A 24,968-nucleotide genomic window follows, 5' to 3' on the forward strand; every position below is an offset into this window, starting at 1 on the left:
CAGTCCCAGACATGCTTTAAAAAAAACTTCAGAAGAAAAAAAAAAATTCTGCCAGGGTTGTCGAACCTGAATGTACCTTAAAAGGGGAATCCGTTATTTGTTTGGGTCGTCGTTCGGCGCCTCTGAATGGATCGGATACGCTATGTCGATCAACAGAGATATGAATAGGGCCTAGCTAGGGTGTGTTACCTACCAAGCCCGGTCGCTTTAGCAATCTGCCGACTCGCAGTTAATGGGCTTATATTTGCAGTAGTCGAAAATGTACCTCATGTATGTGGTCTGTATTTTGGTGAGAAGACAGTGGAGGTTTATGGGCACCTTCACGTGATATCAGTCGGACAATCAGGTAGGAAGATACATTCGATTTATAATTTTGTTTACTTTTTTTTTGACGTTCGAAGTAGTATGATCGAATCGAGTTCTTGTTATTTTTAGACGGTTGATATTTTGGAGTTCCGAGAGGGGGGGGGGGGGGGGGATAAATCTCTATAACACTCCCTGTCTCCGCCACGGTATCTACACGATACATCAATTAAATATTTCATGAAGCTGAAACAATATGAAACTTTTTTAGGAGGACAATTACTATCTACTACTGTAAGATCATGTAGATAAGGGAAGATGAGGCTCGGTAACTGGGAGCAGCAGCCCTTCTAGGAGAGACAACTCCAAAATCAAACAACTGCAGCACTGTAGTTTGTTCTTGGGTGGACAAAAGCTATGGCAGCAAATCGAAAAAGAAAAGCAAGCTGAAATCGAAGCCCACGATATATAAGGGGAATAACATGTTCTCCTCAACATCACAACCAAGAACGAAGAAGAAAAATATATTATTAATGTTTAAAAATTCGGTTTTAATATATTTCTGCGCCTCAAATGTTTTACTACTCTAGATTCCGTGCAATGACCTTTCCCCCCAAATTCTAATGTGATATTTTCACCAAATTATATCCACCTACCCGCAGATTTGCAGCAACATGCCACGGAAACGGGTTGTCCTGCTCTACCTGTACGCCACCGTCTACCTTTTGGTTGCCATAGCAATCCTGATGCAGGTCCAGTGCACCTACACAATCAGCAATGACCCAGATCACCATAGAGGAGTAATGTGGAGATCATCAAAAGCGAGAAATCAAGAGATATTCCTCCTGTAGCCCAGACTGCTGAGTACTTAAACACTCCATCGAAAGCAAATCATTCTTACGTCTCCATGGAAACGGAACTCTTACATAAAAGAACTAAACATTTGGAGAGTCAAATTCTGTTTCAAAAATCTGTGATCTCGGTTCTCACACTTCCGGTTATCAACAACCATGAGTTTGTTTACATACACAATCCACGAAACGTCTGCTCTGGTCACGTGAACGTGTTGATTGTCGTCCCTTCGGACCTAAGTCATTTCGACAAAAGGGCAAAATGTCGAAAAGGAAGTCGTGGACAGTACGCTAGGAACAGAGGCAACCATGCTAGGTTGCTGTTTTTTTCTGGGTCAACCCCCAAACAACAGCGATAGCCAGCTGCAAGCTAGAATCGACAACGAAGCTCGAGTGTTCGGAGATATCGTCCAAGAAAGTTTTGAAGACGTTTATCACAACATAAGACTAAAGGCTGTAGCCATGTTAAAGTGGGCGTCGACGTTCTGTCAACAAGCTAAATACGTCATACGTACAGACGATGACGTAGATGTTATTTTCCCCAAATTAGTCGACGCTCTAGAACGACAAAGTGCGACGCATGAACATTTTATTTTGGGTAGGACAAACGTCAACAGGATTCCAATTCGTAGCAGAAACGTCGCGAACGGAAAATATTATGTGTCTTACGACGAGTACCCGGAGAAAACCTACCCGCCTTTCGCATTTGGGGGTCTACTCGGGTACCCACTGAGTACTGTAAAACTTCTATATTTAGCCGCCTTACGGCTGCGGCCGGTATGGTTAGATGACGTCTTTATTACTGGGATTTGTGCTCATAAACTAAACATTAATCTGTTGAGTGATCCAAGTTTTACATTCGCTCACCTAGATAACCACAGTCAAGCTCAAAGTAAAATACAGTCACAGAAACGAACATGAGAATAGGGGTGTGTGTCTAATTCTTATGAGATAACAAGCAAAATTGTATTTATTTATGCTCACAAGTTGTGAAAAGATGAGTCGTATAATAAAAAATAAAGTGCAATTGAAACGATTCGCTTACAGTTTCGTGAATGTATTAACACCGTACATAATGTCTCAAGCTATAGACTATATAAAGAAGCCGAGAACTTTACGTGTTATGCATGAGTGATTCGTCGCTCGGTATTTTTTTTATTTGTGTGCGTGGGGGTGGGAGGTGGGGGACGGATTTGTACATTTTGCTATCTCTAATGTCCTATTTTCAAAAGTGAACACGCAAAATAATTGACAGACGTTATTTTTCCGGCTGAATGAAATGATCATTTAAAGGTAAAGCTACCATTCAAAATGTTTGCAGGCGATTCGCAGAGGTGTTTCTAAGACTCTATATTTACTTAGACCCGTTATTCATGCTTAAAGGTAGTCACTTATAGTTACAACGGGGTTCAATACCCCTTCATATATATATATATATATATATATATATATATATATATATATATATATATATATATATATATATATATATATATATATATATATATATCTAGCAGGATTAATGTTGAAAGTTGTATCCATTTCTAACAGCTTAGGCTTATGCCACCCAACTTAAGCCGATTTTGATGAATACCCTCTTCTATCGTCACAAAAAAAGCCAAACACCATACAATGACGCCGGAGAGTTCACTCCCCCCCCCCCCCCCCCCAACACATACACACCCTAAAACCAAAATCACCCTTATATGTTAGTCAAAGGAATCTCATTATTTTCGTTTTTTGTTTAATTATTACAAATAGAAAGCGTAGGCCACCTCTAGCACATATGACATAGCCACAATATATACCCCCCCCCCCCCCCTTTAGCGTTTCACGTCAATCAAATATCCCACATATTTTTCGTGCTCTAACAGGCGTGGCAGCGAGCTATGGCCCCTCCTTATAAATCTATAGATCGAAAGGTCAGCCACACCCAGTACACACCATTCGTATGTGTAAATGTCATGCGTACATTGAATTTAAGAGTGCCATATGATATAGCGATGACATTGGTGACGTTAAACTCCTGGGCTAATTTTTTTCAAGTAAAATGTAATTGGAAATAATCAAATAACGGTGGTATTGTAGAACTAATTCAGCAAAACAAACATAGTGTGATTGGGTTTAACGATTGGTGTGTTGTAAAGGTTGGTGTGTTGGAAAGGTTGGTGTGTTGGAATGACTAGTGTGTTGGAAAGGTTAGTGTGTTTGAAAGGTTAGTGTGTTTGAATGACTAGTGTGTTGGAAATGTTAGTGTGTTTGCAAGCTTTGTGTGTTGGAATGACCGGTGTGTTCGAAAGTTTTGTGTGTTGGAATGACTGGTGTGTTTGAAAGTTTTGTGTGTTAGAATGACTGGTGTTTACACGAGACGGTCTTGGTGTCAGGTTTCACGGCGTGAACAAAAACCTTTGTCATGGTTTGATGAGCACGATTAAGTAAACAACTTAACAAGTGAGTCGTGACTTGGTTCACGGTGATATGCGAATAGACGTGTGTCTGTGTGTTTGTGGACGTGTGCAGAGCCGGCGTTAGGGATACGCGGGGCCTAGTGCCAACCATAATAACAGATAAATGTTTTGGAGTCTAAAAGCTAATGCCAAACTTCTCACTATAATAACAAATGTTAACCTCTCCCACGTTTTACTCAATGTTCTTAATTGTTCTTTTTTGCTAAGATATTAAAAAACTTTTTACAGTTATGTAATCCATACCAAAACACTCAAGGAAATTCAATGACATGCCCAAAAATTAGGACATAAGTTTTTTTTTTTTAAATGGTTGTTAATGTCCAATAGTTAATATAAGTCAAGCGTTTTAGGTGTATTTAAAAAAGAGAGTGTACTGTTCAGTGGCGGAACTAGAAAAAAGGGGCCACCCCGCAAAAAAAATTTTTAGGCCCCCCCATATAAATATATAGGCCTATATATGTATGTATATATATATATATATATATATATATATATATATATATATATATATATATATATATATATATATATATATATATATATATATATATATATATATATATATTATCAAACACAACATACGAACATAGGATACTTATTCATGCTGGCCTGTTCGTGTTATGAGAAATAAGTGGGTTTTTTTTTTAAATTAAAACAAATTACAACATCATATCATGAGTGTAAGTGAAGCGGAAGAGCCAAAAGTTACAATTTTCAAAATTTCCTTGGTTTTAAAGAGCCTCTAACATTTTTTTAATTTCAAATATCTTATTTTTTATTAAGATTATTAGTATTTGTTCAAGGAGATGGAGAGCCGCATCTTGATATCAAAAGAGCCGCATGCGGCTCGCGAGCCGCAGGTTGCCGACCCCTGGTATAATCAGTTTTATATTATCTCTGCATTATGACCAATAAGCTCATATCGGTCAAAAGAATATACAACATGAAAGCTTTCTGTAAATAATGGTGTCTCGTGTCATGTTTATTTTTATGTTTTTTGTATTTATTTTATTAATTTTAAATATATTTTCTTTTTATACAGTGTCATTCTTTAGTAAATAATTTAGAAAGAAATAATAATAAAGAGAAATAATTGCTTTTTAATATGTTTAGTACAAATCTATTAAAAAGAGGCTTATGAGCATCACTATTTGACCATTTAAAAAAGGGAAATAAGTCATGGAAGTGGTTTGAACGTTTGCTTATCTTTGATAAGTTTCATTGTAGGAGGAAGAAGACTCGGCTTTCACAGTGGTTTAAAAACGAAGGAAAAATGAGCGTGGGGTGGTGTCTATAGAATAAAGATAATCCAACCGCAGCTACGGTAATCTTTTTTACAAAACAAACATTAAGTCAAAAATGCAAGAACATTTTTTTTAGCTATAAAATTTTTTTTATGGTCGGCCTTGGGCCCCTAAATGGCGTGGGCCCCCCCCCCCCCCCCCCCCGCATTGCGGGGTTTGGCGGCACTGTAGTTCCGCCCCTGGTACTGTTAGTAACGTAGTAAGCGCAGAATTTTAGACAATATCAACAAAACAAAAGTAATTAAAGTTAAAACAAATAGAAAAACGATAGCTTTTGGACTTAGCTCGAATCGTGAATTTACACTGGTTACGAATCGTAAAAACCCATTCTATGTTTATGGATATCCAAAAGAAATTATATTCAAATGTACTCACTGAGGCTCATTAGGAAAATTGTGGGTTTAAATCTATGCCTTGGGTTGCCAAACCCTAAGAAAAAAAAGTTCCAAATTCGAGTACTACGTTACTGGATCTCTGACCGGAGAAGGTTTGTGTTTATAGAGAGTCCACGTATTACATTACCTGCCATGAACGCGGTCTCACAAGAGAAGGTTCGTGACTATAATTAGGGAGAAAACGACGTGACAGCCAGCTACACTTTATTTATTAGTTTCCCGACGGCATGTTCGGGCTGCCGTGAATGCCGGTACTTTAGACGTGTGAGAAATCAGGACAACTTTACAATAAAGCGAACTCGGCCCGAGGTATCAAAACAGTAGGCCCTATAGACTTCAAAACTTGTTTAGATTCCATACAATATTTTAAAACCAAAATCAGTATGGTCTTAACTGTTGTAAAGGATATCCTACAATTAAAAAAATGTGCGTTTATTAATGACTACAATATCACTGCCCTTGAACGATGCCCATTCCTCCATAATAGTTGTGCGACGTGGACGATTCGATGACTATAATATTATGTTAGCACCATTGGAAACGATTGTATATAACAATTTGAATGAATTCGGTAAATTAATAATTCTGTTTGGGAACGGATGAATCTTTAAGATGACACAACATAACAACAATTTTACTTTCTTCCAAAAAAAAAAATAAAAATAATGAATCACTCTGTTGGATGCCCCCCCCCCCCGCCACCTGATGTGGATCCCCCACCACCACCATCCCAACCCCAAAACGTCTTCATCACCCCACATACAATAGGGTATCTGATTACTGGGTTTCCAAATTTTCCTCCCTGGTAAGTTCGGGGGCTAATTCTAGTCCACCCATCTCCAGTCACCTCAGGTTAAATGCGAGGCGACCGTACCCTTCACACAGGGAGGTGTGTGACACTATAATTTACGGCCTGTCCCAGTTTAGGTGGGTGATAACTCAATAGCATCAACCGGGGCCTCAGTTATAACAACCAACAACGTCGGCATTCGACCATTTCGTTTTTCCCAAGCGAATTCAGCAAAGATTATTTAAGTTACAAACGAATTCAGATAACAGTGACGACGCTGAAGCGCGGGGCCCCTTAATATGCGGGGCCTTGGGCGGCCGCCCCGTTCGCCACCCCCAAACGCCGGCTCTGCACGTGTGTGTGCGTGTTTGTGGACGTTTGTGTGCGTGTTTGTATACGTTTGTGTGTGTGTTTGTGAACGTTTGTGTGCGTGTTTTGTGAACGTCTGTGTGTGTGTGCGTGTTTGTTGACGTCGAGCCGTGCCAACAATACCACTCTTCAAAATATTATAATACTGTATCAAGGGAAAATTAAATAATATTGCAAAAATCCCATTACCTTGATGTCTATTTTTGGATGGGGCAAGAGAGGGGGGCACGCTCTATTGCTGTCTACTCGTTTGGGCGATTTTTATTTTACTAATGCTATTTGATCTACCCAAACACAAACTGGTGGCGGAATCCCCACTTTGGTCAGTCGAGTCAAAAGACTAGAGCTGAGCGAAAAGAAACAGACGCTCGTCATGTTCAGTTTCAGCTGAATAAATGTACATATTTTTTTTCTCACTAGCTTCAACCAAAACACATGTAGACCTATATGTTTGATGCGAGAACCAGTAAATTCCACATCTCTATCTAACTCTCCTCAGGAGCTACAAAGGAAAAATGATGATGAATGATGAATTAGTGCGCCATAGACAATACAAATTAATGATGACAAAAGGGATACATGTAAAATGGGGTGTTTTATTTGTAATGGGACTAGAGGCACATACAGTGGTCTTTGTGGCAGTTGTCTCACGTTCGTTACTTTTTTCCCTTGACAGCAGACTTGTCATGTGTGCTTTCGATTTCTACAATTTGAGTCATGAAAAGCTCAATTTTGCCCCCCCCCCCCCCCACACACAACAAATCCTGCTTAAGCAACTACACGGACAATATTATATTAAGTAATCGAGCTTGAGGCTGTTTGGATAGCACATTCTGTTTCTAAGAGTTGCCAAACATTGTCAGCATAGCCTGCTTATTCTCTTTAATTCTACTCCATATAACAGCCTAAATGTTATCTGTGCTGATTTTACTCCACTGTAATAGACTATATAGCCGCTCGTTATCACAAAACCAACGGCGTCACAAGACTGGGGCGGGGGATGCGGTTCGAAGCTGATGACGCCATTTAGGGAGTACACAAAGACGAAAGTCATAATATTTACTGTCAAAGCAATGTTGTATCCCGTTAAGTTGTTAAGATAAAAAACTTGTAGGGGCAGAGGACAGAGTTTCTACCAGGTATCTCTTCGGGGGGAGGGGGCAGAAGAAAGTCTACCGCCCCACCCCGAACTAAATGGAATTTAAATAGAAAAAAAAATATTTTTAACAATGTCCGCCTCTCCCCCCCCCCGGAGAAAATAGTCTGGAAGAAACACTGGCAGAGGGCGTGACACTAAGCCGAAGATGCTAATTGGGGGGGGGGGGTGATACCCTTAGTTATCGCACCGTGTGACATCCGATATAGACAGTGACGCCACTGACTTAACCCATCTCTTTAGAAAAATTGTAGTGTTAGATCAGTCTAGATTCTAACAAATCGTTTTACAAGTAAGAAAACCCCATCTCTCTTTATCTAGTAGAGTAAGTGTATTCATGATTGATGTACAGCTGAATTCACGCTGGAATAATTGTCTGAAGTAAAGGCCTACGTAACCATATGTTTAAAAAAAAACTAGTTAGCCTGTAACTAAGACTTTAAACTATTTATTAACACTCAGTGGCGTAGCGAGGTCGGGTGTCACCCGGTGCGGCACTTAATGGTGTCACCCCCCAGAGGCGTAGCGACCCTTCCCGGGGACAAACTTTCAAATTTTTAATTTGCACCCCCCCCCCCCCCTCAAACTTTTGATTTGCACCCCCCCTCAAGTTTTCAATTTGCACCCCCTTCAAGTTTTTTTTATATATTTTGCTATTTTTTGCCTTGGTGTCACCCCCCTAAATGGTGTCACCCGGTGCGGTCCGCACCCCCCCCCCCCCTCGCTACGCCCCTGTTAACACTATTAGTCTAGATCTAGATTAAGTAGTATATCGAGAATAAACTTCATCTATAGGCCTAACTTATGAGCGAGTTAGAAGTTAGCCTAGCTAGGGCCTGGTTTGTCTGAATTATTCTTTTGGTTTTTGTACAAAAAAGAGTTACACTAACTAAATCTGACTGCTAGAGTAGGCCCTAGACTAGAAGGAGTAAGTAATGAAATGATGAATAAAAAATTACGAAACACAAACACTAGATTACTAGATCTAGATCTAAAGTCTAGATCTAGATTTTGATCTAAAACTAGATCTAGTGGTTCGTACTAGATCTAGAATTAATTTAAATCTAATCTAGATCCAGATCTCTAAAAAAAAATACTAATCTAGTCTAGCTGAGTCTAGCTACTGTAGTAACAGTGTAGTAGTAGTAGTTTATTATAATAATATTAAATATAATATAAATATAGGCCTAATATATATATAATAATATATATTACACTGATACAGACAGTGTATAGTCACAGTGTATAGTCTGTAACACACACAGTCACACAGTAACAATAACATTACAACTTAACAAGTTAGTAACAACACTATTGACTATTATGATCATAACGAGAAAAATGGCCCGTTGAGGAAGGATACACCGGGCGCTAGGCTGATAGTGCTGTCTCTTTTCTCTAAACTAAAACCACCCCAGCCCCCCCCCCCCCACACACACCCCCACCCCCCCCACACCCCCCACCCACCCCACCCCCCCCCCACACACCACCCCCCCACCCCCCACACCACCCCCCCCCCACACCCCCCACCCCCCAAAAAACATGTATACCGTCCCATTCAACGAAATATAATTATATACTTTTTCCAGTGTCCGCCCCCCTCCCCGAAAATTCTACCCCCACCCCCGAAAATTTCAAGTACCCCCACCACTCTCCGGGGAGGAAAAAGTCTAAATTAAAACCACCCCCCCCCCACTCACCCCCCCCCCCTCTAAAAAAACATGTCTACCGTCCCATTCAACGAAATATAATTATATACTTTTTCCAGTGTCCGCCCCCTCCCCGAAAATTCTACCCCCGCCCCCGAAAATTTCAAGTACCCCCCACCCCTCTCCGGGGAGGAAAAAGTCTGAAAGAAACACTGGTGTCGCGCTTAGCCACTACGCGAAGAATTGCATTAAAGAAATTGCGAGAAAACCACTTTTTAGATTAGACACATTAATTAGGCGGTAATTTTATTATAGAGTATCGATGAGGAAATTTCTTTTGAGTTGGGGAGGGGGGGGGGGGGGCTCAGACGTTCTTACGCGGGGGGTGGGGCTTCGCCCCTACTCGAAGAATTCTATGCAAGAAACTCTTCACGCAAACCATTTAGATTAGACAACATTTCCTTTTTTTCAATGTTTCAATGACGTCATTACATTACTGTGTGCACTCTCTGGTTTGAGATTATGTTCTACTCTACGCTAAATGTGTCGACGTCATATTTCGTTTTTCGAATTACTGTGCAGGTTTTTAAATTCCTTGTGTTTTCTCTAGAGCGTTCTTGTCAGACAGATAGATAGATAGATAGATAGAGAGACAGCGAAACTATTATTATAGATTCATAGATCTATATTAATTATTTAATATTATTTATATATTAGGCCTATATGTAATTTATGCAGTTATTGTCTTTGTGTAATACTTGTAATTGCAAGCTTAAATTAACTAAATGAATATGCTACAAAATGTTGTATAATTTGGAAATAATTTCTTAAACATTTTCAGATGAGATGATATTTCAAAGCTAACAATGAATTCACTCGAACCAGTCAACTGGGAACTGGTCACGTTCAGTGAACTGGACATGATTTTACGCATCAGTGGCTTTCTGGATGAGTCATACATCGACAGTGAGCTAAGCATATCCCTAACACCCTTGTGTCTGGCTTGCAAGTACAACAGAGAGGACCTTGTTACAGTACTTTTGCACCATAATGCTCAAGTCAACAAAAGCTCTTCATATTATAATAGACTTCCTCTTCATTTTGCTTGTAACCATAATCAGGGAAATGTGGGATTAGTACGCAAGATTATAGAAGCAAAAGCAAACCTAAATGCATCAGTAAGCTTCTTGTATTTTGTTGTATAATAGTTATAGTCCAATTTAGTGGGATGTCCTGGCCTAGCTGTAGAGCATTAGACTGCTAACCCAAAAGTCTTGAGCTCAAATCTTGTTGAAATTGAAATCAGTTGAACATCCCTGAACACCCAGCTCTGATGGGTACCTAACTCACTTTAGGGAAAGTAAAGGCATCTTAGCATAGTGCTGATCACAATATCCCTTCATATGCAGGGGTCTCAGAAACAGGTGAACTCTACTTCATTTGCCCCATGGACTATCAGGTTCAAAAAGGGAACTTTACTTTTTTTTTTAATTACAACTGTCTTACAATTTTTAGGTATTATGCATTTTAAATTTTTAAAATTCAATTTTACTTTTTGTTTGTTGTTCTTGTTTTTTTATGAGATGTTTAAAAATATTAAATCACATACATTTTAAGTAATATTCCATTACATTTCACTACATGAGTATCAAAATAAAAATGTTGTATTTTATTTTCTAGGACAGCATAGGAAATACAAGTCTTCACATAGCTTGTGCTAAAAGCAATATTCCTGTTGTGAAACTTCTTATTAAAAATGGTGCTAGTGTCAATATAAAAAATATGAAAGGAGACACACCTTTGGTAAGGGCCTGTATTACTCAGTGCATAGAGATAGTGGAAATACTGATTAAAGCAGGGTGTGATACCAATATACCTGATGGACTTCCTTTAGAAATTGCCATACAAGTTTCATCTGTTGAAATTCTGAGATTACTGATTGAGGGCGGAGCCAATCTTCATGAAGGACCTTATATAAGCCAAGCTTGTGAGCGTGGAGACATAGAATCAATGAAGGTTGAGTTTTAGTTGTATAAATAATTTTGTTACAATACAAGAGCATTTAATTTTTAATCAGGTATAAAATCAGTTTAAAAAACATCTTTTAATTTAATTGCAGAATATGATTGTTTTTTAAATTAGGTTTAATGTTAATGCTTAGAAATCTATTAACGCCTGAAGCTTGTTTTTTTAATTTGTTATAACATTTTTTTGTTAATAGATCCTTCACAGACATGGAGCAGATGTAAATAAAACAAATAAGCTTGGCATGAGCCCGCTACAAATAGCTTGTTTTTCTGTGAGGCCACAACAAGAGGTGGTCAGGCTACTCCTCAAGTGGGGGGCCAACATCCATGCTTCCTCCCACATGAGAGCAACTGCCTTACATTTTGCTTGCCACACACACGACATTGTGAAAATCCGTTTACTTCTAGCATACGGCGCAGACGTCAACGCCCAAGATTCGCTTCAGTTTTCTCCCCTGATGATGGCAATACAAAATTTCTCACCGCAGTCTCCTGAGTCGCTGCTCAACAGTGTGGTTGTGATTCGCTTGTTGCTTGCAGCCGGAACTAAGCTGAAGAAGGACAACTTTGAGAGGGTGAAGTCCATGATTTTGTTTGTTCAAGAAAGAAAAGAAGAGTTGGTTAACTTGCTGTATCTGTGTGTGTCCCAGCCAGCTGATCTACAAGCTCTATGTCGTGTCAGCATACGGCGACATGTTCGGCCAGATATTGACCAAAACATGGATGTTTTACCTTTACCTGCCCAGGTGATACGTTACCTTAAATTTTTAGATATTTTAGATTCTACATAAATGAGACAAAATTAATTAGTCAAAAAATTGCATAATAGTTTAAACATTGCAACATTATATAAGAATTCTTCTATAGTGTGTTAATAAACACAAGGTATCAGTATTTCACTCAACCTGAAATATATAAGATCTAAAACTTATAAGAGAATTATTGTTGCATTTGTTTGAAATAAAATCCTCTGCTTCCCTTTCTTTTTGAAGGGAGCATGTAGGCTTGAAATGTTTTTTCATATTGAAGAGCACATTTCTTTGCTGTATAAGATGTTTTCCTTTAGCCAATCAGTTACGTAACATTACATTCAGCACATACATGGAGTTATTTCTTGCCCTGGAGATATCAAGTTATAATTACCTGAGTTGAATTGCACTGTATTGGATAAAGCCAATACTTTTTTATCCTCAAATTGAATTGTGCTGTTACTAGTATCTGGTAGTTTAAAATTTGACTCTGATAGTGATAACCTTCTCAAGACTATTATAAATGTATTAAATCTAGAGTCAAAGAAAACAGTGTTTAGTCATGGACTTGTAAGGATAATGTATGGTGCTGGCCCCACAATGAATTAATATCATGGGTGCACTGATACTGGCTAATCAATTCATTCATATGGCTGTTGTAGTAGGCTAATAGCCACAATCCATTCATATGGCTGTTTTAGTAGGCTAATAGCCACAATCCATTCATACGGGCCACAATCCATTCATACGGCTGTTGTAGTAGGCTAATAGCCACACAATCCATTCATATGGCTGTTGTAGTAGGCAAATAGCCACACAATCCATCCATATGGCTTGGCTACAGGAAGTTTTATTTGTGTTTGCATAACTTATTTTGTAAACAATGCTTATTTATACTTGTAATTGTTATAATTTGTCTTGAGGGTAGCTTGCAAGGATTTATTCAATGTAATAATTTGTTTTGTTCATGCTTATCAATGGAATGTTTTTGGGCAATGTAATGTTATATTTAAAAAAAAAAACCATTTATTTTGTAACACAAAATAAGCCTCATCCCACACATCCCAAAAAATACACTGGGTCTACTTCATCTACACCAATGATGATGTAAAGAAATAGTTTTATCTAAGAAAAATAAAAAATGTAATGTAAACTTTTTAAATTAAGTATTTAGTGTGTTAATGTGAAATGAAAATAAACAAAACCAACAAAATTTGTCAAAACTAAAACTTTTTATTATTTTTTCCACCGTGTTTATTGTTGTACTGGTGCTTTTTATCATTTCCCATATTCTTCTGGTTGCCACCCTGTTTATTGTACTGGTGCTTCTTATCATTTCCCATATTCTGATTTCCACCTTTGTTTCCATTTTTGTTGTCAAACTTCTTCACAGCGTCTGTTCAATAAACAATATAATAAATAGATTTTTTAAAAACATACTACGACAAAGAGAACAAGTGTGGACCACTGATTGAAGAAAAATTACCTTTAGGTAAAAAGGTGGCAGGGATCCTATTATTTGTGACGTGATAAGGAAGCAAAAGTGTTGGGTCGATAGGTATCCATGGAATGATTTCATCAACTGGTCTTTTCTTCTTTGGCTGGTGCATGGCCTCATCTCTTTCACTAATATCACTGAGAAGTTTAAATATTTACACATATAATACTTTTATTCTTCAATACCATCCTATGCAAGATATGTGGGATACAATTTTTTTTAACACACAGGTAATTAGGTAAATTGTTGTAGCTTATTCAGTTGTTATTGTGTAGCAAGCTACTTTTATATTAGACTTAACAAAGGATAAATAATAATTTAAAAATGATTTTAAACAGATTTGATAATTTGGGTTTCTATTATTAAAGTCAAGCAATTTTACAATTTTATACAGTTTACATACATTTTAAAACTTAAGCATAAACACTTATCACAGCTAAATTAATTAAGTGATTCACAGTTATTTTTTACCTTGTGATCTTCTTTTCAAATTTAATGACACAGTGATCTGCACCAGGTTCATGAGATATCAGATAATTGCCGCACTCAAGGCTGAAAACAATGACACATATAAAGAGTTTCTAAAGAGTTATTACTGAAACAGTAGTTAGTGTTGGGGTACAGAACAAAATTTTAATTTTTAAAGAACTCTAATCTGAAAACACATTTTTTCCCCCAATTCTTTATTTACAATTTCAAATTATTAAAATTTCAAAGGCTAGGACTCTAAATGCATTTTGATACTAATGCTAATGCTTGATAAAATATAATAATTTATGTTCTTTTTCTAACAATGTTTGGCAAATTCAACTGACAGAAATAATTTATCAGAAGGCTTATTTAAAAGTATGATTTCTCTATACTTACCCAGTCAATTGCTTCAAAAGATTATTAACAAATTCAAAGGAAGAAGAAGGTCTGTAAATATAATGAGACTTTTAAAAAATATATCTAGCAATATTTTAATTAATCAAAGTGGTTTTGATTTGTAGCTCACCAAACTAAGACTGAAAAATACAGCATATTGCTAAATAAAATATCTGAATCATCAAAATGTCCCAGAGTTCACCCAAATCTGATAAATACAAATTAAATTCAGAGAAAATTAGGGCTGCATGGTATAAAGATGACCACAAAATGTCCTCACAAGGTCACAAAAATAGATTATCTCTAGACCTACTGGACCAACAATTTATAATTAATCACTGTAAGTATAACTTACTAAATCACATTTTGTTATTGTTTAGATTGTTTAAAAAATAAAACTAGGCATACTTAAAATTTAATGTGGACTGTAACATTTGGTGTAACTGCAATTCTTCATACATCAATATCTGTGAGGTGAAAGCATTGATTCGAACTGAGGAATAAAAGAAATGTTGGTCACCCAAAACCTAAATCAACCAAACAGCAAATGCAAATATGTACAACTAAACGATGCCTGGCTATCAACAGCTTACAATGTATGTAAAATACATCTAAATAAAATATTATGACTTAAGTTTAAACAAACTAAAGGACCTTAGAATCTTAATGCTATTGTCCTTACCTCTAAGTAAATTTGTATTGTTCCTTATAAAACATGAGGTCCAGCTTTTCACCATCTCCTCCAGTGTGACTTGTTCTAAACCATAGCAAGTCTGGTACTCCATTTTAGGGCTTATATACACTGGCTTTGCCTAAATGTAGAGAACATCTATTTACATTTCAATGTTAGATCTATACATAAGTATAACATTTTAAGGCTAATATACACTGGCTTTGTCTAAATATAGAGAACATCTATTTACATATCAATGTTATATCTATAGATAAGTATAACAATTTTTATGCCCTACATGAATTAACAATGGCTGAATGCAAAAAGGAAATCTATATACACTGTTTACCTTAATTAAATGTTACATTATAATATAAGGCTTTTGTTCGGATGTAGTTTACTTCTTACAGCTTAACATAAAGATAGCTAGCATCTGCCTAATGATAAGAATACAAGCAATAAGTACAAATGTGTTTGTTACCCCTTTCTGAGTGTTCAAGACTCCATGACATCTGCACCGAATGAGTACATCAGTGGTTCCAATCTTCCACCAGTTGTACATGATGCTGGAGTGACTTTCAGTGGGAGGGAGATACTCTGATGGATCCTCTGTCAACAGAAAATACAAGCATTACACTGTTGTATAGAGAAACTGATGGATCCTCTATCAACAGAAAATACAAGCATTACACTGTTGTATAGAGAAACTCTGATGGATCAATATTATAATATCAATAAAATGAAAAACATACAACTATTACACTAAAGAGAAATTTATAATATCAAGAGAAAAGACCAGCATACACTATAGAGAAATGTGAGGGATCCTACAATAGAAGACATGTCCATTACACTGTTGTATAAATATATATGATGCTACATTCATGGCCGAAGTGGGGGTCAGCCTTTAGTAATAAGGGGTGGGGGATAGAATATGGCTAAAAAATGCATGTCATACATTCACATTAAAAACTCAAGTAGTTTAATAACTGCTAAACTTGGAACGATATCCCAATAATACACCAGTTTTAAACTTAACAGTATACAATTGGAAAATGATAAAATAATACAGGCCAAGGTTCATGCTGAAATCAAAGCATTTAAATACTATATAAAAACCAAAATTAATAAAGTCTCTTTATCTTTAATTGCTTGAGTCATATTTAAAAAATTAGATCCATTATGTTTATAACGAAGTGCTGTAGAAAAAAAAAGACTAGTCAAAGTTTGGACAGAACTTTAAAAAACAAATTGTGACTATAGAAAGTGATCCAGATTACCTTGTGAAAATATAGATCCTGAAGAGTCTTGGTTGCTTTTGTTGGGGCCTAGAATAGAGTCTAGTGGGCTGAAAAAGTTGGTGGGGATTGGAGGTTTTGTGGTTCTAGCTAGTTTCTTGGGTAGAGGTGAGCTATCCGGAGACAGTGGTATTATCCGTGTTGGCATGGAGGATGTGGCTGGCTCATCCGAGGTGGGGGACGTAGGAATCTCCTGGATGTTTTGGCACCTTGTTGGTGACTCAGGGCTGTGTGGAGTGGTTGGTGACTTGGCGCTAAGTGAAGTGGTTGGTGACCTTATGTTGTGTGGGGTGGTTGGTGACTTGGCACTAACTGAAGTGGTTGGTGACCTTATGTTGTGTGGGGTGGTTGGTGACTTGGCACTAACTGAAGTGGTTGGTGACCTTATGTTGTGTGGAGTGGTTGGTGACTTGGCACTAAGTGAAGTGGTTGGTGACCTTATGTTGTTTGGAGTGGTTGGTGACTTGGCACTAAGTGAAGTGGTTGGTGACCTTATGTTGTGTGGAGTGGCTGGTGATCTAGCGCTGTGTGGAGTAGCTGGTGACCTAATGTTGTGGGGAGTGATAGTTGACATGGTGCTATGTGAAGCCAGGGATGAGCAAATGCTTGTTGAGGACTGAACTTGCTGTGGAGAAGACACTGGAAAATCTACATTTCCTATACTCTCTGGGGCGACGACCTTTTTTGGTCTTCCTCTCCTTCTCTTAAAAGTCTCAGTGCTACCTGTGGCTAATTCATTTTCATTCAGAATTTGTTCTTTTTCTGAGTGACTTTCATTGTCAGTGGCTTTTTCATGAGATACCTTTTTAGGCCTACCTCTCTTGCGCTTGACCACTCCGGCCTGGTCAGAGTTCTTACCCTCATCATTACTGCCCACAGCAATATCCTCCTTATGGCTATCTCCCTTCTCTAGCTTTTTCTTAGCTAACCGCATGTCTTCTGTGTCAGTCTCCGAGCTGTGATTGTCTTTACTCACAGTACGGCAGCTTCTTAGTGATCGAGTTGTCTCTGAGGATTTGTCGTCATCGGGTGCTGTTTCTAGCTGACCACTAGACTTACTACCCTGGACTGTTGATGGAGTCTGACCACTTGATTTATCACCCTGGGCTGACACAGATACCTGAACAGAGCTAATTTTCCTCAACTTACTCAAAGGTTCATCATCTTCTGAGATCTCAACTCCATCCTTGACCAAATCAACCTTTCTTACACCACAGTCTTCCCCCTGTGGCACTGATTCTGTTGCCTCCATACCATCATAATCCATGTATTTGGATTTACGCGCCCGTTTTTTACCCCGTCCACTGGGGACATTCTGGCCGTCAGGGACATTCTCTACCAGGAACTCTGTGTTTGCAGCACTTCTACTGGCACTGCCGAATGTTTCAAGGTTCACCACAGATGAAGAAAACATGTCAAACGGATCATCCAATGTTTTTTCACCGCCAAGATCAGTTTTAAAGTTCTTCAGCTGCTTCAGTGTCTTGTTGAGCTTTGGGTTAGGGTGAGAGATAAACGTTCGCACAGCGTACTTGTGAAACATGGCGTTGTAGTCCCTCATGCGAAGATCATCTTCAAATACTGGCTTATCAAGGTAGACAACTTTGCAATGTTCACCTGTCAGATTGAAACATAATATTAATGAGAATGATTTTAATTAAAGATTTTGAGCCACTGGATATAATATGTTAATGAGAAGGGTTTTAATGAATTATTTTTTGCTACTGGCAATACAGTTGCATGAAATCTCCCATTCATCATCCTGTTGTGGGGTGCCATACTTAAGAAAGACAACTTAAGTTATTAGTGACAGGGATTTGGTGGTATAAATAAATTTTTAGATCCGGATGTCCATTTTAAAGATTAGGATGAGTTCTGTGGCCTTGGCTTACAAAAAGATTGTGTGGTCAGATGTCTTTATTTTACCCAACTCAACATTCTGAGGATCATAAACCATCCTCAGAGAATTGGGCTCAGACCTGGTTAAGATCTAATGTCTACTGTTCATTAATGTCTTTTAATTCATTAGGGTGTCCTAGGACTCGTCCCCCAGCCATTATACTGGACAAACACAGGGAAGTATCGATCGATGGGTCACATGCTGACCACACAATTCTGTTAGACTTTAGACAGCTACACGGACAGCACCATCTCAGTTTAGCTTGCTAACATTGTAATGGATAGGCAAGTAACTAAAAACTGACCCATGGTCTCAGTATGGCTTATTTAAATTGTCATGGTGCAACAAGCGGATAAAAACTGACCTATGGTCTCTGTATAACTTGTTTAAATTGTCATGGGTAAGTAATTAGACAAAAACTGACCCATTGTCATGGGTAAGTAGACAAAAACTGACCTATGGTCTCTGTATAACTTGTTTAAATTGTCAGGGGTAAGTAATTAGACAAAAACTGACCCATGGTCTATGTATAACTTGTTTAAATTGTCATGGGTAAGTAATTAGACAAAAACTGACCCATTGTCATGGGTAAGTAATTAGACAAAAACTGACCTATTGTCATGGGTAAGTAATTAGACAAAAACTGACCCATGGTCCCTGAATAATTTGTTTAAATTGTCATGGGTAAGTAATTAGACAAAGCTGACCATCTGACACTTGGTCCTTGATGATGACTGGAATGTTCCAAGCTCTGTCATAGTTTGGCCCGTGGTTGTTGAAAAGACACTTGACCACACTGGATGACATGACCACTGGAATCTTGTACTTACACGCCAGATTTTTTACATTGTCATCACAACTCACAAACTGTAACAAGTAAAGGCAACTTAAGACTCCTACAATGTACCAAACAATTGAATAATCACAACGCACAAACTGAAACAAGTAAATACCACGTAGGACATGGTAGGTTAATTTATAATTACAAAATTTATTAACAAATAGTTATCATATTATATGATTAACACTAGCATTAACACAGTATTCAAGCAAAATTATGGGCCTAATTACTTCATGGTATAGTTGCCATGATCTTATCTGACTTATACTAGCATTAACACAGCAAACAAGCAAAATGTAATGTGTGAATTATAGGCCTACTTACTTCATGGTGAATGAATCCTGGACAGTTTTTTTTCCTTGTTGGGAACACAGCACTGACTTTCTTATCTTTAGTGGGTATGGCCACAGGTTTGTTGCCAGATTGGATGTCAGGGAGGACAATTTTTGGAGGCAATCCCTGACAGATTCAACAAAAAAATTTTGATTAAAAAAATTTCTGTGTAACCCTATTAAAAAAAAATAAACATTTTCTTCTTATCAGTTTTGTAGAATAGGGCAACTATGACATTGCAATACATAAACTGAAGTAACTTTAAAATACAATACACAGACTTACCACTTCTAGCAAAGTTTTCTTGAAAACCATGTCAGCTGGATCAGATACCTGGACAAAAGGAACCTTGAGCTGATTTAGTTGACTGAATACATTGATGTGTTTCTTGGAGAGTCGGAATGCATTTATTTTGTTCTGAAACATGAAACACAATCTTCATTAAACAGATACAAGTTATTTTTAAAAAATGTTCTTATCAAATAAAAAAAAGCATCAATTATATCTATGCATAAACAAAGAAATATGAGGGTACTTCTAAAATGAAAAACAAAACACTTTTAATTTATACCTTAATTAGTATTTAAATGAAAAGTTAACTATTTATTAATACCTTAATTAGTATTTAAGTGTTTCAAAATAAAAATGGACTCACTGCTGTATAAAATCTAGCTGGGTTTTTCAAAAATAAATAAAATTTAGGATTTCTTAAGGCATTTTCTTTCAGATATCCTTGAAATTCTTCCTGCTCCTTGATAACTCTACTTTGTAGTTTCTAAGATAAATTCAAAGCATCATTAAAAAAAAAAAACAACTAAATCTTTAAAAAAAAGACATTAAAATAAATTGCAAAAAAAATTTATAAACTACTTTAAAAATAAACAGATAGCAAAGAAAACAAATGTAACCTCAAACGTAGAGAGTTCACGCATTTCATCAGTAGTAAGTACAGAAGGCGCTGTCCCCTGCATGAATCCTTTCACATATTTGTTGTACAGTATCAAATACTTAGCATGTTCAGCTTTTAATAAATCTGAATGTTTAAATTCCAGAACTCTGAAACAGGGTTGCATGCATTAAGTTAAATTTTAATTGTTATTTCAAGTTGATGATGGTACAAGCATAATTTTTCTCATTTCTTATGTATCAAAGAAAACTTTCTGTGATGACCTCATGTGTCTTGGCCAAAAAAGTGAAAAGATGATGATAAATGTAACAAAGATGCATGTGAAGAAAATTAAATAAATTCTAAAGTAAAAATTCTCTCACTGTTTTGCATCCTCCGCTCCTTTTTTCTGTTCCTTTGGTTTCTCTTCTTGCGTCGACCAAATGGTGTTTCTCTGAGAACTGCGAGTGGAAGTTTGAACAGCAGGCTCCGTGGGGTCTTTGATTGAAAATATAGGGATATCTTCCTCTGACCAGTTGGAAGTGGAAGGCACATTTGTATAAGGGGCTGACTGCTGTATAAGGTATTTTTCATCAGGCACGTAAGGCGTTGTTTGTTCCATAGAGTTATTTTCATTTGGTGGACATGGAGCTGAAGGTTGCATAGGGAAGTTGACATCTTGCACATATGAAGTAGAATGCTGCATAGGAAAGTTGACATCTTGCACATATGAAGAATTCTGCATAGGAAAGTTGACATCTTGCACATATGAAGAAGAATTCTGCATAGGGAAGTTGACATCTTGCACATATGAAGAAGAATTCTGCATAGGAAAGTTGACATCCTGCACATATGAAGAAGAATTCTGCATAGGAAAGTTGACATCTTGCACATATGAAGAAGAATTCTGCATAGGGGAGTTGACATCTTGCACATATGAAGAAGAATTCTGCATAGGAAAGTTGACATCCTGCACATATGAAGAAGAATTCTGCATAGGGAAGTTGACATCTTGCACATATGAAGAAGAATTCTGCATAGGAAAGTTGACATCTTGCACATATGAAGAATTCTGCATAGGAAAGTTGACATCTTGCACATATGAAGAAGAATTCTGCATAGGGAAGTTGACATCTTGCACATATGAAGAAGAATTCTGCATAGGAAAGTTGACATCTTGCACATATGAAGAAGAATTCTGCATAGGGAAGTTGACATCTTGCACATATGAAGAAGAATTCTGCATAGGAAAGTTGACATCTTGCACATATGAAGAAGAATTCTGCATAGGAAAGTTGACATCCTGCACATATGAAGAAGAATTCTGCATTGGGAAGTTGACATCTTGCACATATGAAGAAGATTTCTGCATGGAGTTTTCATCTGGTGCACACGGAGCAGAGTGTTGCGTAGAGTTGGACTTATCCGAGTTGTTCAGATTGCTATCTACATTTTGACTAGAGCTACTCACACCGGACACAACACACAATGATGCACATGCAGAAAGTTCTTGCACTGTACTTGGTTTTTTATCAACACTTTTATCTTTTGATTCCCTTGTCAGATGATCAGCTATCGTCTCCTCCTCACTGTCATCATCATCAGAAATTGAGGGCATAACCAGACAACACAAATCTTCAGAAGTCTCCTCAGACTTCTCTTCATTGGGAACTACCTCACAGCTTCTTGAATCTAATTCGTTCAAGGAATCTATGATAGTCTCAGTACCCTGCTCAAAACTTCTTAAATCTTGCACATTCTTCAGGTTAAAGCTACCAGAATGTGGTACCACTGAACTACCAGATTCATGGCCAGCAGCCAAGCTGATTGCTTGTGAGCTTGAAGAAACTTCGGCCTTGACGCAGGTGCCAGATTCAGAAATAAATACTTGTTTGTTGTCTGAAAGCTGTAGGCTGTCATCTAGATTATATTCAAGATGGGTTAGTTTCATGTCTGTAGAATTGATCTCAGAGATACTTTCTGAGATATTTGCAGTAACATTGTATGGCATTTGTACCATAATTTGTGGGATATCTGTTGTAACATTCTGTGTAGTATCTGTTGTAACATTCTGTGTAGTATCAGTTGTAACATTCTGTGGGATATCTGTTGTAACATTCTGTGGCATATCTGTTGTAACATTTTGTGGGATATCTGCCATAACATTCTGTGGAGTATCTGCCATAACTTTCTGTGGGATATCTACAGTAACACAGAATAGACTTTCTCCCATTCCAATATCTGGGATATCTGCTTTAACATTCTGTTGGATATCTACAGTAACAGTGTATGGGATTCCTCCCATAATGCTGTGTGGAATATCTGCTTTAAGATCTTCTGCAACATCCTTTGATATATCTGCAGTCAAACTGTGTGGAACATCTGCCACAGTACCTTGAGGTAATCTTGTTTTTGGTTCAACTTTTATTTCAGCCTCACCATCTGTAGCACTGGAAGACTTTTTAGCTTTCTTTTTGTGGGTTTGTTTAGCTGCCTTTTGTTTCTCTTCACGGTTCTCTGTCTTTAGCCTGGCAAGCTGTGCTAGTATTTTCTCTTCAAATGTGGGCTCAGGGCCCATAATACGCTGGAATGTTGACTCAGAGAAAAAACAACCCTTCCCATTGATAAGTTTTGAGCTTTAAAAAATAGAAGGAAATATTGTATATGTAAATATAAGATGTTAGATAAGATAATTAACATGTTATTACTTTGGTCATTATCATTAGATAATCGGTAATCAATTCAATTAAATTTAAGTATTATTCATTTGAATCATCAAATTAAATAATAAAAGTGTAAAGAAAGTATACAATCCATTAGAGTAATTGGTAATTCTTATTCTGACTTAATTTTTTTTTACTATTCAATGATAAAAATGCAATGTCAGAAGAAAATATTGAGTCTTACTTATTTGGGTTCTGTGCATCAGCAGGTACTCTTGACCGCCTGCCTCTCCTTTTAGCACTCATTTTATAAATATACTGTTCTGTACTCACTCAGCTGTCTTGGTGTTTGCTGTAAAAGCATAAGTCATAAAGTAACTTTTACCAGTAGAGAACTATCAGGCCCCTCTTGCAACATTCAAAGGCTGATTATAGAAAGTTGTGTTTACTAAATATAGAAAAATCTTGTGGTCTTGAAGGTGGCAGTTCAAGTATGTAGTCTACTTAGTTAGTTAGTACTAACAAATAATTAATAATTACTTAGGCCTAATTAGTAGGCCTAATTGTAGTAATTAGCTTAAGAATTAAATATATTTATTATTTGGCTTCCTATTCTGTCTTAGTCTTAATTAATAATTACAAAGTAAAATATTCATTGAAAATTTCAATGATAGAAATAAAATTGGGCATTGATTATGGTATAAATTCAGTTTCTAGCTTTTTAAAATGCAAAAAGTGTGGTCACACTTCAAAACTCCCTGGTCACCCACTGGTGACAAAATTTTGAACTCACTCTGTCTGTACTCTGTAGGTAGACTGTAGACTATTATTTAATATTTACTATTTATTTAGGCCTAGGCCTAGATCTAGATCTAGTAATTTACTGAAATAGTAAATTGGTAGTAAGTTTTGCGAGATCTAGATCTACTAAATTATATAGAAAAATCTATTAAAATAGCTCTAGATTTCTAGATTCTAGATCAATATAAAATAATAAATAATATATAAATATAAGCTAGAATCTAGATCTAAATCTAGAATCTAGATCTAGATCTAGATCTAGTAAAATTTGAGGGGGGGGGGAGTGTTTGAGTAAAATCTAGATTTAATTTTAATTTTTAATCTAGATTTCTACTTGTCGCTTATTTTCTGGATAATTTCCACCCTATATCGTGAGATTACCCCCGATATGTTTTTGATGTCATAATGGGGGACCCCTAAGCCCTAAGGTAAAAATAAGCCCACTAAAAATAGGTTACCTAAAATTTTGGTGTCGGCCCTACTTTTGGATCGTCTGTATGTTTACCATGTGAACGGTCATCACACAACCAGGCCTCACCGAAAAGTTGCGAGATGACGTTTAAAATATTAGATTCTATAAGGAATAACTTTTTGCAATTTATTCTGCAAAATTTCTGTCTTTTTCCCAAGAAAATAAATTTTTATTAATATGTTAACCTGATTAAACACGATTATACAATGGTATAAAAATGCACTATTCTCAAAGCAATTTACCCGTTGTAAGGGGCGGTTTTTTTTTTCTTTTTCGAAGACCCTGAGTCCATTTTCTTGCTTTTTTTTGTCTTCTAGATTTTACCGGCCCTATAGTTTGTTTGCACACACAGACTGTACCTCATTCCATTCTTAACAAATTTGTTTTACGTCCTACCATCATGTCCATCTAACCCATTTTAAAACAAATGAATTTATGTGATAACATTATTATACTGTACGTTTACTCCGATATTTCTCCTCATATATTTGCGAAGAGATACCTGGAAGAAGCACTGGAAGCCTCAGAAAAACTGACTTCAACTTCCTTCTAGTTCTAGTTATATCACTACCAGAGGAAAACGAAGTCATAGTCTCTTGTAAAAGAATTATTTTTTTTTTGCGAAATAGGGGAAGCAACAAAGATTTTAAAACAAACGCGTATTTCTTTGGTTGC

At 37.0% G+C, this 24,968-nt stretch overlaps 3 protein-coding genes across 3 annotated transcripts; 2 read left to right on the top strand and 1 right to left on the bottom strand.

Annotated features, from left to right (window-relative positions):
- Nucleotides 1–96: 96 nt before the first annotated feature.
- On the top strand, nucleotides 97–2,285 carry LOC131936933 (beta-1,3-galactosyltransferase 1-like). Its single transcript, XM_059294074.1, has 2 exons — nucleotides 97–346; nucleotides 966–2,285. The coding sequence occupies exon 2, from the start codon at nucleotides 1,464–1,466 to the stop codon at nucleotides 2,073–2,075; it is 612 nt and encodes a 203-aa protein (XP_059150057.1). The 5' UTR covers nucleotides 97–346; nucleotides 966–1,463; the 3' UTR covers nucleotides 2,076–2,285.
- A 101-nt stretch (nucleotides 2,286–2,386) lies between these two features.
- Nucleotides 2,387–13,311, top strand: LOC131938536 (putative ankyrin repeat protein RF_0381). The gene is made up of 4 exons (XM_059296608.1): nucleotides 2,387–2,447; nucleotides 10,127–10,463; nucleotides 10,966–11,301; nucleotides 11,507–13,311. The coding sequence occupies exons 2-4, from the start codon at nucleotides 10,152–10,154 to the stop codon at nucleotides 12,101–12,103; spliced, it is 1,245 nt and encodes a 414-aa protein (XP_059152591.1). The 5' UTR covers nucleotides 2,387–2,447; nucleotides 10,127–10,151; the 3' UTR covers nucleotides 12,104–13,311.
- LOC131939079 (uncharacterized) lies at nucleotides 13,281–24,336 on the bottom strand. The gene is made up of 16 exons (XM_059297314.1): nucleotides 24,280–24,336; nucleotides 23,265–23,372; nucleotides 20,741–22,993; nucleotides 20,380–20,527; nucleotides 20,127–20,246; nucleotides 19,757–19,888; nucleotides 19,463–19,597; nucleotides 19,005–19,164; nucleotides 16,380–18,014; nucleotides 15,581–15,708; nucleotides 15,109–15,238; nucleotides 14,835–14,919; nucleotides 14,427–14,477; nucleotides 14,031–14,111; nucleotides 13,548–13,696; nucleotides 13,281–13,457 (listed from the first exon to the last, which is right to left on the bottom strand). Exons 2-16 carry the CDS (start codon nucleotides 23,324–23,326, stop codon nucleotides 13,285–13,287), a joined length of 5,442 nt encoding a protein of 1,813 aa, XP_059153297.1. The 5' UTR covers nucleotides 23,327–23,372; nucleotides 24,280–24,336; the 3' UTR covers nucleotides 13,281–13,284.
- Nucleotides 24,337–24,968: the final 632 nt, after the last annotated feature.

This window comes from Physella acuta, unplaced genomic scaffold (assembly GCF_028476545.2).
Source record: "Physella acuta isolate Inbredline_101_S28 unplaced genomic scaffold, ASM2847654v3 ptg000017l, whole genome shotgun sequence".
Taxonomy (NCBI): domain Eukaryota; kingdom Metazoa; phylum Mollusca; class Gastropoda; family Physidae; genus Physella; species Physella acuta.